Source organism: Octopus bimaculoides, chromosome 2 (assembly GCF_046866305.1).
Source record: "Octopus bimaculoides isolate indiv1 chromosome 2, ASM4686630v1, whole genome shotgun sequence".
Lineage (NCBI taxonomy): Eukaryota > Metazoa > Mollusca > Cephalopoda > Octopoda > Octopodidae > Octopus > Octopus bimaculoides.
The window spans coordinates 50,015,650-50,030,210 of NC_142929.1; the positions used below are offsets into that span (position 1 = coordinate 50,015,650).

A 14,561-nucleotide genomic window follows, 5' to 3' on the forward strand; every position below is an offset into this window, starting at 1 on the left:
TATATATATATATATATATATATATATATAGCAGAGGTGCAATGGCCCGGTGGTTAGGGCAGCGAACTTGCGGTCGTAAGATTGTGGTTTCGATTCTCGTTGTGAGTGTTTATTGAGCGAAAACACCTAAAACTCCACGAGGCTCCGCTAAGGTGTGGTGGCGAACCCTGCTGTACTCTTTCACCACAACTTTCTCTCACTCTTACTTCCTGTTTCTGTTGTGCCTGTAATTCAAAGGGCCAGCCTTGTCACACTCTGTGTCATGCTGAATTTCCTCTGAGAACTATGTTAAGGGTACATGTGTCTGTGGAGTGTTCAGCCACATGCACGTTAATTTCATGAGCAAGCTGTTCCTTTGATCAGATCAACTGGAGCCCTCGTCATCGTAACCGATGGAGTGCCAACAAATATATATATATATATATATATATATATATATATATATATACACACAAGATGCTTACAATACATAGGTTCCCCAAGCAGTCAACCATCTAAGTGCTAACTAGGCTTGACATTGCTTAACTTTGGTGATCAGACAAGAACCAGCACATTTAACGTGACAATGCTATAAGCTTTAAGTGTGAGATGCTTACAGCACCTAGGTTTCCCTAGTCGTTTTAAGTGTGAGAGTCTGACGAGTCATCCATAAAGCTAAGCACTTCATGGATGCAAAACCACTGGTCACTATGACCGGACATATATTTAACTTCATGTAAATACATTACTGCTCTAACTTTTCAAGTGTGCTTCTTTTTCAGATATATGACCCACTAACAATATATATATATATATATATATATACATGTTTACACATACGTACACACATGTGCATGTATACCACATATATACATGCACATGTATACATGCATATCTGTGACAGTGTGAGTGTATGCTTATGTGTGTATATATAGCAAGCAAGAAAGAACACAATGTGTGCTACACCAATTCCATTGAAATGCTTTTTATTAGAAAGACTAGTTGAAGAGTTAGATGTTGATAAGGACTGTGCTCTGTTTTCTAGTTTGTAGTATATGAAGAAAGGTATATTCTGCTGAAGACAGCATGTATAGGAAGAATATTTTTTGTTGGACAGCAGTGTACATAAAAGAAAGAGCTATCACTAATTATGTATGTATGCTGATAGGGCACACTAATTAGGATTGGTTTGAGAAAATTAATTCAATTATTAAGAGAAGCTGTAAGTATGGGAGAGAAAGAGGTCATATTAGAGTTATTTTACGGCAATATGAAATTAAATTCACTGTAGCTGTATGAAAAAAAGTTGGTTTTCCATCTACAAAGTTCTGGGTTGTCACACTGTGTGGCACCTAGGGTTGTTGTTGTTGTTGGCACTCCGTCGATTACGACGTCGAGGGTTCCAGTTGATCCGATCAACGGAACAGCCTGCTCGTGAAATTAACGTGCAAGTGGTTGAGCACTCCACAGACACGTGTACCCTGAACGTAGTTCTTGGGGATATTCAGCGGGACACAGTGTGACAAGGCTGACCTTTTGAATTACAGGCACAACAGAAACAGGAAGTACGAGTGAGAGAAAGTTGTGGTGAAAGAGTACAGCAAGGTTCGCCACCACTCCCTGCCGGAGCCTCGTGGAGCTTTAGGTGTTTTCGCTCAATAAACACTCACAACGCCTGGTCTGGGAATCAAAACCGCGATCCTATGACCACGAGTCTGCTGCTCTAACTACTGGGCCATTGCGCCTCCACGGCACCTAGGGTAAAGGTCTTATAATATAGCCCCAAGCTGACAAAAGCCTTGTAAGTGCATTTAGTAGACAAAAACTGAAAGAAACCTGATTGATTGATTGATGTATATATGTATGTATGTATATATCTGTGTGTGTTGATAAAAACTGATAAACATGAATTCAATGCCATTCCCTTATGTGTGTGTGCCTTTGTGTTTGACCTTCAGCACCTTATGACAAGTATTGGTTTGTTTACATCCCGGTAGCTTAGCAGTGTGGCAAAATGGATTGATAGAATAAGTGTCAGGTTTTAGATATAGCATTACTGGGGGAGGGGGGAGAATTTGTTTGACTAAAACCCTTCAAAGTGGTGCCCCAGCATGGCCGCAATCTAATGATCAAGACAAATAAAATAAAAAGATTTTACAGAGGATAATTGATTTCCCTGACAGAGAATGAAGCATACATTTAAAATAATGCATCCCTTATACAACCTACAACACCACTACATGAGAATTTATTCACAAACATTCACCTTTTACAGCTGTAATCCAGTCTTTGCATAAAGTAACCACATATACATTTACATCCATTTTTCAAAGCTACCATGGCTGTTCTGTGTATACCTTGAACTCTTTAGCATTCAGATTTCTCTGTCAAATATATTGCTTATTTATTCACATTGCTTTGAATTTATCATGAAATACCTTGTAGCTTTGAGATTTCAGTGATGTGTTTGTATATTTTTAGAATGAAATTGTAGTGTAGTTATGAGAGGTTGGGTCTGGTCATTTTTAACGTAAAACAGGTAGAGTATTTGGGCTGGATATGGCTGGATTAAATGCTAAAGGGTTAAAGTGAATCTGGTAGTTGGGCCCTTGTTTGTGAATTCCAGGGCTTTGAAGAGTCTGGAACCACCTCTTAGCTGCTAGTATACCCAGGTGTACTCTGGTCAGAGTGGTAGCATCTGTCAGGTCCTAGCTGTGGGTTAAATAGTATGTAACCAGCCAATCAGGATACACTGAAATCATGGGGTGCAGCATGGGATGGTTGTGAACTATTTGGTAAATGAACTTATTGAAACAAAAGCTAATATCACGAAATGCTGAGCAGATGAATAGACAACAAACTGTCAATGACCAGAATCAACCAATGAAATACAGCAATCGTCTGTAGTTGTGGTGTGTGCCGATGAGATATTTTAGTTAACAAAAGACCAGTGTGACTAAAACCTAAGCCAAACATTTATGCCATATCACTTGATCAGGACATCAGGTGTGGAGGAGTTGTATTGGTCTGGGAAAGTCAACTAACCAAATGATGATGGGATAGATAAATATGTATATATTATTGAGGCATTGTTTTACATCTAAATATCTTTCCTGTCATTAACCCTTGCCTGTTTTTCAAGTAAGGTATCTCTTTTTTCCTATATCTCTGAAAGCACAAAGCTATCAGATAATTTGTAAGAAGAGAAGTGATAACAAACTGCACTGCTTGTAGTTTAGTGGTTTTCCATGCAAAGCATATAGGATGTAAGTATTCACACACACACACACACAATGGTCTTTTTACAGTTTTCGCATATCAAATTAACTCAAAGAGCATTGGTTAGCCAAGGGCTAATGTAAGAAGAAGATACATTCCCAAAGTGCTGTGTAGGACTGAACCTGAAACATGATTGAGAAGCAAATGTCTTAACCAGCCAACCATAAATAAAATACTGGCATGAAAGATTCAGGAATCATTATAAAGAGTATTAGACTAATAAAAAAAAAAGAGATAAAATAAAAATTGATAAACATGAATTCAACACCATCCTCCTATAAGTTGAGAGTCACTTGATAAAACTGTTTATCCAAATTTAATATTCTTATATTCTTCAAAACTCTATTCAAACAAGCCTTAAATTAATGTTTCATTTCAGTTAACAGGGCCAAAGGATGCTTATATAAACTACAGAGAAAACAAGTTGAAATTAGAATTCTCTGAACCAGACATTAGACAGACAGATCGTATTATAATTTGCTGCACTGAAATACCAAAATAATTCTATGTTTTCCAGAAATATTTGAAGTCCAATCATTTCCAATAGATTTTGGATGGTTCAGTACTATAATTTTGATTAATACCGCTTGAGGTTTTCTACATTCAGTACATCCTCGAAATAACTTGACAACTTAATGATATTATGAATGGTAGTCTAAGACGGTAGCTAAGGCATGAAAACATATTTTGTGATAGGATTGTCTTCTTATGAAAAGGAGTTAATCTCATAACCTTAAAGCATACGACAAGAAGATTAGACTTCATTCAAACTTTAATGCCTATGACAAACACAAAATATTTTCATTAGAAAACTATTACACATCTCTACAATTACTCATATCAAATGAAGATATTTGGTTGAAGAGCCAACCGATCAATTTCAATCTTATTCAGGAGCAATAAAAATAAATTGATATTTCACATATTAGCTGAAGGTGTCAAAATTAAATGATTGGGGTAGCTTAATTAAAAATAAATAAACTTTAATGAAATTTCTGTCTGAGTATATGGGGAAGGAACAAATGTGAATTCATTGGTATTGTTTATTGCAGCCATAACAGAGAAATTCAACTATAAATACATGTTTTAACATGCAGGTGAAAAAAAAAAAAGTAAAGTAAAAACTACTCCAGTTTCAGATAGCTAGAAACGTAAAATTATAAAATGAATTTTTAAAAACAATTCTGTTCCATTGGAGAATGCAACAGTTTTTCAACTATATGAGAGCACATCAATTACTGCTTGATATTATAATACGAAAGATATTTATTAACCGCACAGCACCTTGTATTAATTAACCATTTTATCTCCTGTTTTTTCTCTTAGGTAAGAGGATTTTAGTGTTGTTAGTTACAGGCCAACCTCACTACTGTTGGTTTCACAAAAAAAAATAAGGTATACTCTGTAATGTTGCTAGTGTTAAGTAGGACATCTAGCCATAAAAACTATGCCAATACTGAGATACTGGAGCAAGATGTAGTCCTTCGACGGTCTAACAGGGTAACCTATGATGATGATTATGATGGTGTTTAATACTGAAAATGATTATAGTAAAGTTTATTTGCCAGCATAATGTGGCAGTCCTATAAAGGACGATGTTACTGTTGTTTAAGCCCCAGGAAAACATCTTTTCCAGCTGGTTATCAACACACAGTCTGGGGCTTAAACAATAGTAATATCATCCTTTAAAGGACTGCCACATTCTGTTGGTTTTTCACTATAATTATTATAATGATAATGTATTAATTAGTGCAAGAAAGGTAAACAAGAAATTTAGGGAATTGTTATCTCAATGGGGATTGAACAGTTTCTCTCTCTCTCTCTCTCTCTCTCTCTCTCTCTCTCCATGTAAAGAGCAGGATAAGGAAGGAACATCACTCTGACTAGTAAAGGACTTTGGACAATAAAAGTGAAGATTTTACAGATGCTGGAACAGGAGGGTGGGAAGTATTATCTTTTTGATGTGCAATATATCCTACCTTGCATAAAAGTAGGATATGAGTGTGGGTGGGAGCAGGGGGGGGGGAGAGTGACAAACAGATAGCCTGACATGATTGTGAACCCGACACTCTGACCACTGAGCCATGCGCTTTCAAAGGCATGAAACACAGATGTTAAATGGTGATGGCAATGATAATGATGATTCCAGTAGTGACCATTCTGCATTTTTATATATTTGTCTACATTGTCCGCCAACATATTCTTCCAAGATGACAACATATGATGTGAGGAAGATTTAGCTGCCATTGCTAGCTGCTCGAATGACAATGTAAAGGTATCATCTATTGGCTCATACAAACATATAACATGAATGGACAGATAACACCTACTGAATGGACAGATAACACCTACTGAATGGAATATAACTCTGTACTGACAATATAAGGCACCTACAGCATGATACTGATGAAAGATTGACAAGGGAAAAGCACGGCAAAAAGCAGTGAAGATAGATCTGGGAATACTGAGCCTTGCAAAAGAAATAATGACAAACATGACAATAACAGATCATATGTAATCTAACCTGTGTCACTATAAAATAATAACGATGATGATGATGAGGAGGAAGATGATGATGATGATCCTGATGATGATGTAGTTAGCAGTGGTGGTGATGATGATGAGGATAAAGTTAGTGGTGGTGGAGAGGATAATAGTGGTAGTGGTGATGATGATGGTGTAGATAATGATGAAGTTAGTGGTGGTGGTGCCGGAGATAATGATGTGGTGGTAGTGGTGGTAGCGGCTATGGTGACAATGATGATGATGAAGTTAGTGGTGGGGTTGGTGTTGGTGATGACAATGATGATGAGGGAAAGGTTGAAGTTAGTGATGATAGTCATTGTTGTTGTGGTAGTGGTGGGGATGATGATGATGATGATGATGATGAAGTTAGTGGTGGTGGTCATCATTGTGGTAGTGATGGCTGCGATGATAATAAAGATGAAAAAGTAGATGCTTATGAAGATGCTGATGATTGCTATGGTGGTATTCAGGGTAGTGGTAATTGATTTACAGACAAATTACCATGAAATTTTCCTACTTTTCTTCTTACCCACTTTTTTTTTTTTTTTCCTTTTTCCAAATTTTATTAATGAAATTAAGTCACTTCAAACTGAAAGTTCACCATTGAAGTAATTTAGCAGCATGTTTAGCCAGTAGGCAGACATTATCACGAAATTTTGGGAAAGAGAGAGACAGTTAGATAGATAGATAGATAGAGAGAGAGAGAGAGAGAGAGAGAGAGAGAGAGAGAGAGAGAGAGAGAGAGAGAGAGAGAGAGAACCAAAACAAATTCTACATTTCTGAACTAAGCACCCCCACACCCGACAAAAAAAAAAAAGAAAGAAATACAGTATGGTAAAGAAGAAGCCATTTTTTCAATTTATCATTATTATTATTGTTATTATTGTTGTAGTTTGCTTTTGCTTTAAAAGAATTTGCTATGATTTTGATTATTTCCTTAAAAATAAAACTAACCGTAAAGGACAAATCAGAATACAAATAGTAAATAAATAAACAAACAAATCCAACTCCTAGTTAGGATTTCTTTTTATTGCTTTTCTAGAATTCTTGCAGAAAGAAATTTACATTTGCGGTTACATATTAGCTTAAATTTTATAATCGTGTAATTTTTTTCAAGTAGGGACATACACGCACACAAGAAATCTGTGTAACAACTGTGATATATTTCTAGTAAACATGGAATTATTTTGGTGCCTCATTGCAGCTGCAAATCCCAGCATGATCTGTTTCACCGATGTCTCTTATTTCAGAGGGTTCTGATTTCAAAACTAGGTTTTCCTTCAAAGCTTAAACAAAAGTTCTTTTGATCATGTTAATTTAGTTAAGCATTCAGCTAAGACATGTGTGATGTAATTCTTAAAGAATATGGAGACATATAAAAGTTTGATATTTTTGTTTTCAAACATTTTTCTAAATTAACCCATTACCTACCAGTGATCTCATATGAGATCACTTAAAAATTACAAATTTCGTAATTATCTGTCAATATTTACACATATCTAACCTTTTTGCTATATCTACTAGGTATATTTCTCTGATATTCAAATGAGGTTTGCTAATTTTTCACCCAATATCTCGCTTATTTCTATTTAAAATGTTATTTTGAAATTTCATTTTGATCATTTCAGCGGGTTTCTAAGGCTGTTTTATGCTAGAAATCAAAGTTTCATAAAAAAATTCCAGTTAATAGAATTATGGGAGGTAATGGGTTAAAGGATTATGATGTTGAATTTGGCTCAAATTGGTTCTTTCTGTGCTTTCTTTTTGTTTTTGTTTTTATATTAAAAGATTAGCAAGTCCCCTGTGCAAGGATGACAAGCAATTTTGTGAAGCATTCCACATTTCTTTTTATCATAAGTGCAGACATGGTTGTGCGATTAAGAAGCTCGCTTTGGAACTACATGGTTGCAGGTTCAAACCTATTGCACAGCACCTTGGACAAGTGTCTTTGAAGAATGTCATGTGAGTGAATTGATTGATGGAATCTGTGTGGAAGCCAGTTGTATACATACATACATGTGTATATATATATATATATATATATATATATATATATATATATATATATATATATAGAGAGAGAGAGAGAGAGAGAGAGAGAGAGAGAGAGAGAAAGAAAGAGAGAGTGAGAGAGTCAACTAATATTGAAGAGATTACAAGAAGCAATGAGAATTTTAGGGAAATAATAAACATGTGGAAAATGAACACGTGAGTGTGTTAGTTAATAAGGCATTAAAACAGAATGACTCTCCCCAGATACAACAATATATATATATATATATATATATTTATCGGGTACATTTAACACCAAAGATGAGATTAATAGCTTCGCCACTCTTTAACAGATCTCACCCACCTCTCATAAAAATACAGGTCCTGTATGTTCATGGAAGGGTGGATGAGATTTGTGGCATAGAAATATAACAAGAAAACCTCCGACCCTGGTTGCCAGCATCATTATCAGAAACATTGCTACTACTAAATACAACCAGCCTTCCCATCATTATCATCCGACTTAAGTACAATCATCCTTAATATTTAATATTATTCTGCTGCCAATTGCATATGTAATGCTCTAACTATGGAATGAAATCAAAGACATAATCTAGTATAAGATATTTAAACTATTCATAATACAATCAACAGATAAACTATGAAAGGAAAATGAAGACATAAACTGTTATAGATACAGCATGTATACTGTTTATATTTGTCATAAGACAACTGACTGACAAATACTTTAAATTTAAATGTTATATGTATGTATATAGTTTATAATATCATCCAACCTATGGCAGCATGGAAAACAGATATCAAATAATGATAATGAAGATGGTGATATTTTATTTTGGTCAAGCCAATCTGTTGCTCCCTGTGCTTCCACTGGTGAAACTTAGAGCAGCAAGAAATTATATATACATTTATTTATCTCAATTATGTTATTGAGTACACTTTCTTCTGACAGCCAACACAAAATGTGTATACATATGTGTGTGCGTGTGTGTGTGTGTGTGTGTGTGTGTATGTATGTATATACAGGGTGCAATGGATATATTGTTGCCATTTTATATCTTTCATTTCGCACATGCACATTGTTTGCTTTTGATTTTGTCAACTACACAGTATAGTGGGGTCAGTGGGGCACTATCTGTGAGATAAACAGCACCATGATGCAATTCACTCTGCCAGAAATTTGAAAACAATATGCTGTACTGCTTGGCATTCATGCCGGATGCTCCAATACGAACAGAAAGTGAACATACAGAACAACCATTCACTTGCCATGTCTTCAAAACATGCACGAGAGTGATAAAAATCAAACATCCAGAGAACATCACTAGTGATGGCGATGTTATGCCTCCATACATTTTCTCACACAGCCTCAGACTCAACACGGAGGTCTACATCAAGTGCTTGGAGGAGATAGTGCTGCGCTGAGTCAAGAGGATGGCTGCTGGAAGACCCTATATCTGGAAACAGGACTCTGCACCATGCCACACAAGGAGGAGGACCCAATCATGGCTGCTAGACAATTTCTGCGACCACATCACACCTAACTCTCCACACTGGAATCCCCTTGATTATGTGTGGGGCACAGTTGAGCAAGAGACAAAAAAAAACTCCTTGTAACACCAAAGATGAACTGAAGGCAAGGATTATGGCAGCACTCCCCAGCTTAAACAAGTAGACCATCCAAAAGAGTTGCAGGAGATTCCGAAATCATCTGGGAGCCATGGTTGAAGCCAATGGCAATTTCAAGATATTTTTATGTAATTTTGGTAAATATATCTGTTAAAATGAGATGTCAGTGATTTTTTATTTTCGAATAATTTAGATGACAATATATTCACCACACCCTGTATATATCTTTTAGAACCCATAGTTTAGTGAGGCAAGCATTATACTTCATTTATTATTTCAAGTCTAAATAAATGCACTTTTCTGAAGTACAAAGCAAGGAAGTAGTAAAGCATGTTAAGACTTGTAAAAGCTTAACCAATAGAGTTATACCATGGCAGAATAATACTGCAGATAGCTTATGTTTTTGATTTCCTTTTATAGTGAAGATTATTTACTTATTGATAAAATGATAAAAATAATAGAAAGCAACTCCCAAAGTAGAAGAGGTCACAAGTTTATAACAAAGAATACAGTTTTCAAAGATATTCTCTCCTAAGATAGCACTATTTGTGATCTTTACACCATTTTAAGAATCAAATACTAAAAAATAAAATTACTGTTTCAATGGAAATTATGCATTTCATGGTTCTTTATCAACTTTTAATTCTCTTATAATTTCAAAATAGCCATGGAATTACCATGGGTCATACTGCTATTTATTATCATGTTTTTATCAAATGTGCATAACTTCCATGAATGCTTAAACACTACACTGGTATTTAGTGGTAATCCTCCACTAAAAGTCACCATAAAGATATATATGTGTGTGTGTGTATATATATATATATAGGTATAAAATTTTCTAAATCTGATAGACTTTCAGCTCCCATACTACCCAAGAAGACCTGTACTCCACAGCAGAAGTGTTAAGACTGCTACCTCTGGTGAAGAGGATTTGACTGCAAGAGTCCTGTGCCAGTGCCTTGTAAAAGCATCCAACACACACTGCAAAATGGTTGGCATTAGGAAGGGCATCCAGCCATAGAAGCCATGCCAAATCAGACTGGAACCTGGTGCAGCTCTCCAGGTTGCTAGCTCTGGTCCAAACCATCCAACCTATGCCAGCATGGACAATGGACGTTAAATGACGATCACACACACACACACACACACATATATCTACAACATACAACAGCTTTCTGCACAGTTTCCATCAACCAAATTCACACACAAAGCATTGATTAGCCTGAGAGTCTAGAGTAAAAGACACTCACCCAATGTGTCACACAGTGAGGCTGAACCTGAAACCACATGGTCACAAGATGTGTTTCTTAACCACACAGTCAAGAAATGACAAATTACTTACAACTTTCTAAGACATATACCTTCAAGTGAGCAATACCAGTTCAAAAATTGTAGAAAGTGCCAAAAAGCAGAAAAGCAGTTGCCATAGTTGTACACATGAATGGTGGAAGTCAATTGGTTTCAAATAATTTGATTATTCCTACTAAAGTGGGGAAAAAAAAATGTCGGAAATTGGCAACAGTTTAAAATTTAGTCCCAGATAAAACTGAACTTGACCAATAGAACTTCTACATTTTAGATAAATATCCTAAGAATTTTAGCTCTGAAAAGTCATTGTTGTAAGCTGCTAGAATATAACTAACTAAATATTCCTTTCTATTCTAGACACAAGGTTTGACAATTTTGGGGATAAGATTGACCCCAGAGCTCAAATGGTATTTATAATAAAAAGTATAAAATAAAGTATGAAATAAATTATATAAAGTAAAAAACTAAATTGTACTTAACAGATTCAAATTAATACACCTCTAAAGCAGAGTCTGATATCCATTAATCCCCTTAGAATTCTTAAAATATATCATATTGCACTATGTATATGGTATATAATGCTTACAGAATGAATAGTGATTTCAAATTTTGGCCCAAGGCCAGAAATTTTGGGGAGAGGGTAAGTCGAATACATCAATCACAGTACATAACTGGTATTTATTTTATTGAAGTCAAAAGGATGTAAGGCGAAATCAACCTCGGCAGAATTTGAACTCAGAACGTAAAGACGGACAAAATGCCACCAAGCATTTTACCCAGCATACTAACAACGCTGCCAGTTCACTGCCTTATACAAGATGAATATTAAGCAAAGAAAAGTGAAGAACATGATTTAACAGATACAGGTACAAATCAATACAATTCTAAAGCAGAGTATTTCAATCCTTACGAATCCACTGACAGTAAAGAACATAACCATTTTTAACACCCCTTATGCAAAATTAACCAACTTCAAAAACAGGATCCATTTATTCAATACAGGGTACAGTATATTGCACAGTATTCCCAGATTTCTGGAAGTTGAACAAGAGGTCAGGCACTATAATACAAAGCTAGTATGTTACAAAATTGTAAAGTAACATCTTCAACAAACCAGACTTAGACAGGATCCTATGTCCCTTGCTCTTCTATGATTACTCCTGTTCAGAGCATCTGTCTTTAACCAGATGCTACAACTCAAATATTTTCATGAACAGGAGGACAAGAATAACATTTTATCTTTTGGTAAAAATATATTGTCTTTTTTGTATATATTTTATATATTTCCCTCATGAGTTTTTTTGTTTTACCTTTAAGAATATCAAAATAAAATTATATAAAAATTTCTCAAAAAAAAAATACTATACGTTTACTCTAAGAGATAAGACATTTTGTAAAAATGTTTGTTTCATTGAGTATAACTATAATTGGTACAGACAAATTATTTTTCTCGCACTTGCACCATATCCACAGATATTGCGTTAATAAGGTGAGTAGTCTCCATCATTTAATATTTCACTATCTTTCCTGTGTTGTTCTTTCAAATTACTTTTGAAGTTATTTTAACACATTTTGGAAATATTTCTATATCTAGAAGTTGTGAAATAAAATCAGTCATTCTGTGAATATATATAAATAAATCAATCTTCAGTGAGGAAATCAAGCCATCATTCTTTTTGCAACATTTTGAAAACTGTTTGGAGCAATGGAGTATAACACTGCAGAATTACTCCTTATCATACTTAGCATGTACAGCAAATGCAGGTGGTTTCATCAAGTGCAGCTAGATTCTAAACTAGCTTCTACGAGTGTAGCTGACTTCAAAATGAATAGATGACTTTGGAAATCATTATCATCATCATATATATATATATATATATATTTATGTGTGTGTCTGTGTTTGGCCCCGCTGCCATCACTTGACAACCAATGCTGGTGTGTTTATGTCCTCATAAGTTAGTGATTTGGCAAAAGAGACCGATAGAATAAGTGCTAGGCTTACAAACAATAAGTCTTGGGGGGGGGGGGCAATTTCTTTGACTAAAACCCTCTAAGGCAGTGCTTCAGCATGGCTGCAGTCAAATGACTGAAACAAGTAATAGAATAAAAGAAATAAATGTGGGAAAGTCGACATTGAACCAATGACGATATATCTAGAAGTCAAGCATAACGAGGTGACCACAGGAGTTGAGTATGGTTTTTTACAGTAAAAGGGAGTAGTAGATAGATGAATGAAGTTCTGAGCAAAGCACTTATGAGTGTATGTACATAAAAGAGGGGTTAGAACTGAAAAACATAAGACTGAGTGTAAATAAAATTAATAGTTTATCTTGATTAAGAATAAGGCCACTTTTTTAGTAACAGTGGTTACAGTTAATTGGCTAGAGTCCAGCATGGTTTCTGGTTGCTATTTTATCAGCCAATGGGGATGAAGCAAAATGTTGACAACAGCAGTAAATGAAGCACCAAACTTTTTTTAGTTATGGTAAAGTACTTAAGTCCAGCTGCTACTGCAATTTTGCCTTCTTGCACAAAGATAATTCCATGACTTGACATCTAGAGATTAGAGCTGCCAAACAGTTGTATACGTGTAGATGTAGAACAAAAAAAAAAAGATGGTTAAAGCGGATAAAAACAGGAAAAGAAAAAAAGAGAGAGAGAAAGAAAACTAAGAAAAGGAAAACAAAAGCGAAAAAAAAAATGAAAGAAACAATACTAGAAATAAAACAAAGGCAAAAATGGGAGGAAACAGATATAATTATTTCTTTTCTATTCTGGTTCTTCTGATATATTTCAAAAGAAAGAAACCTTGCATATTTTTTGACATTTCTCAAATGAACCGTTCTCTTTCTCCCTCTCTTTCTCTCTCTCTCTCTCACACACACACACATACACTACAGCATTTTGCATTTTTGTTTTACATTTTTCATAAGCCTGCAAAAGCGCAATAGTGGTTAGCTTTCACATCCCTTCTCATGACAGTAAATGTAATTTTCTTCCTTTACTCTTTAAAAGCATTCTCATCGAAATAAATAACTCCTGAAATAAAAGCTTGCCTTAAGCCATGACAATAAATTAATCAGCAAGAGAGTTGTCACTTCAGCTCATTGGTATATTTCCACAGCGCACTTACTAACAGCAAAGCTAAGTTACCTGATAACAGTGTGTCGCTCTTTCTTCAACACTTCTTTATTCTCAGTGAACAGGAGTGTGTGATATGGGTGTGGCATATCACAAGTTGGGAGGATTCCGCGAGAGGCATTGTTAACTGCTGGAAGGCTACCATTGCAAACTAGCAGATCGTCTACAAGTAACTGAAATTAAACAGAAAATTACAAGTGACTATATAATTTAAGCGTCATTGCTTGCTATATAATTACAAACCTCATTTGTACTTGTAATTTAAAGGTCTTGATTTTTCTCACACATTGTAAATGAATGAGAAGGATGCAGGGAAATTACTAGGTTTACTGTGTTGGAAATATAATACATAATAATACATAGGCCACAATTTCAAATTGAACCATAGGCAGTATTTTCTGATTCAGAGTTACGGCTTTTTACTCACCTCACATCATTATTTTGGAGTGAAGAGATATACTTACCAATCACACCATATAATTTAGACTGAAATTATAGCACACTCACATAATACTATAATAATGATTAAACAGATCCTGCAGAATTTGAAATTTAAGGCAAAAAGAAAAAAAGTAAGGGAGAAAAAGTTAATTTACTTTTTATGAAATCTCGAAGAATAATTTTATGGCTTGTGTCACAAATTAGATTTCTAAATAACAGCCTGAATGTTAAATAAGATGCAG

General features: G+C 35.0%; 1 protein-coding gene and 1 pseudogene across 2 annotated transcripts in view; one reads left to right on the top strand and one right to left on the bottom strand.

The window, feature by feature from the left end:
• LOC106873657 (katanin-interacting protein) overlaps window positions 1-14,561 on the bottom strand; it is a 509,583-nt gene that overhangs the window by 71,783 nt on the left and 423,239 nt on the right. For both annotated transcript variants that reach the window (XM_089344962.1, XM_089344970.1), the window contains exon 35: window positions 13,891-14,051. In XM_089344962.1, coding sequence (XP_089201088.1) covers window positions 13,891-14,051 — 161 coding nt within the window. The remainder of the gene's footprint in view (window positions 1-13,890; window positions 14,052-14,561) is intronic.
• LOC128247186 (U6 spliceosomal RNA) lies at window positions 7,568-7,630 on the top strand (annotated as a pseudogene).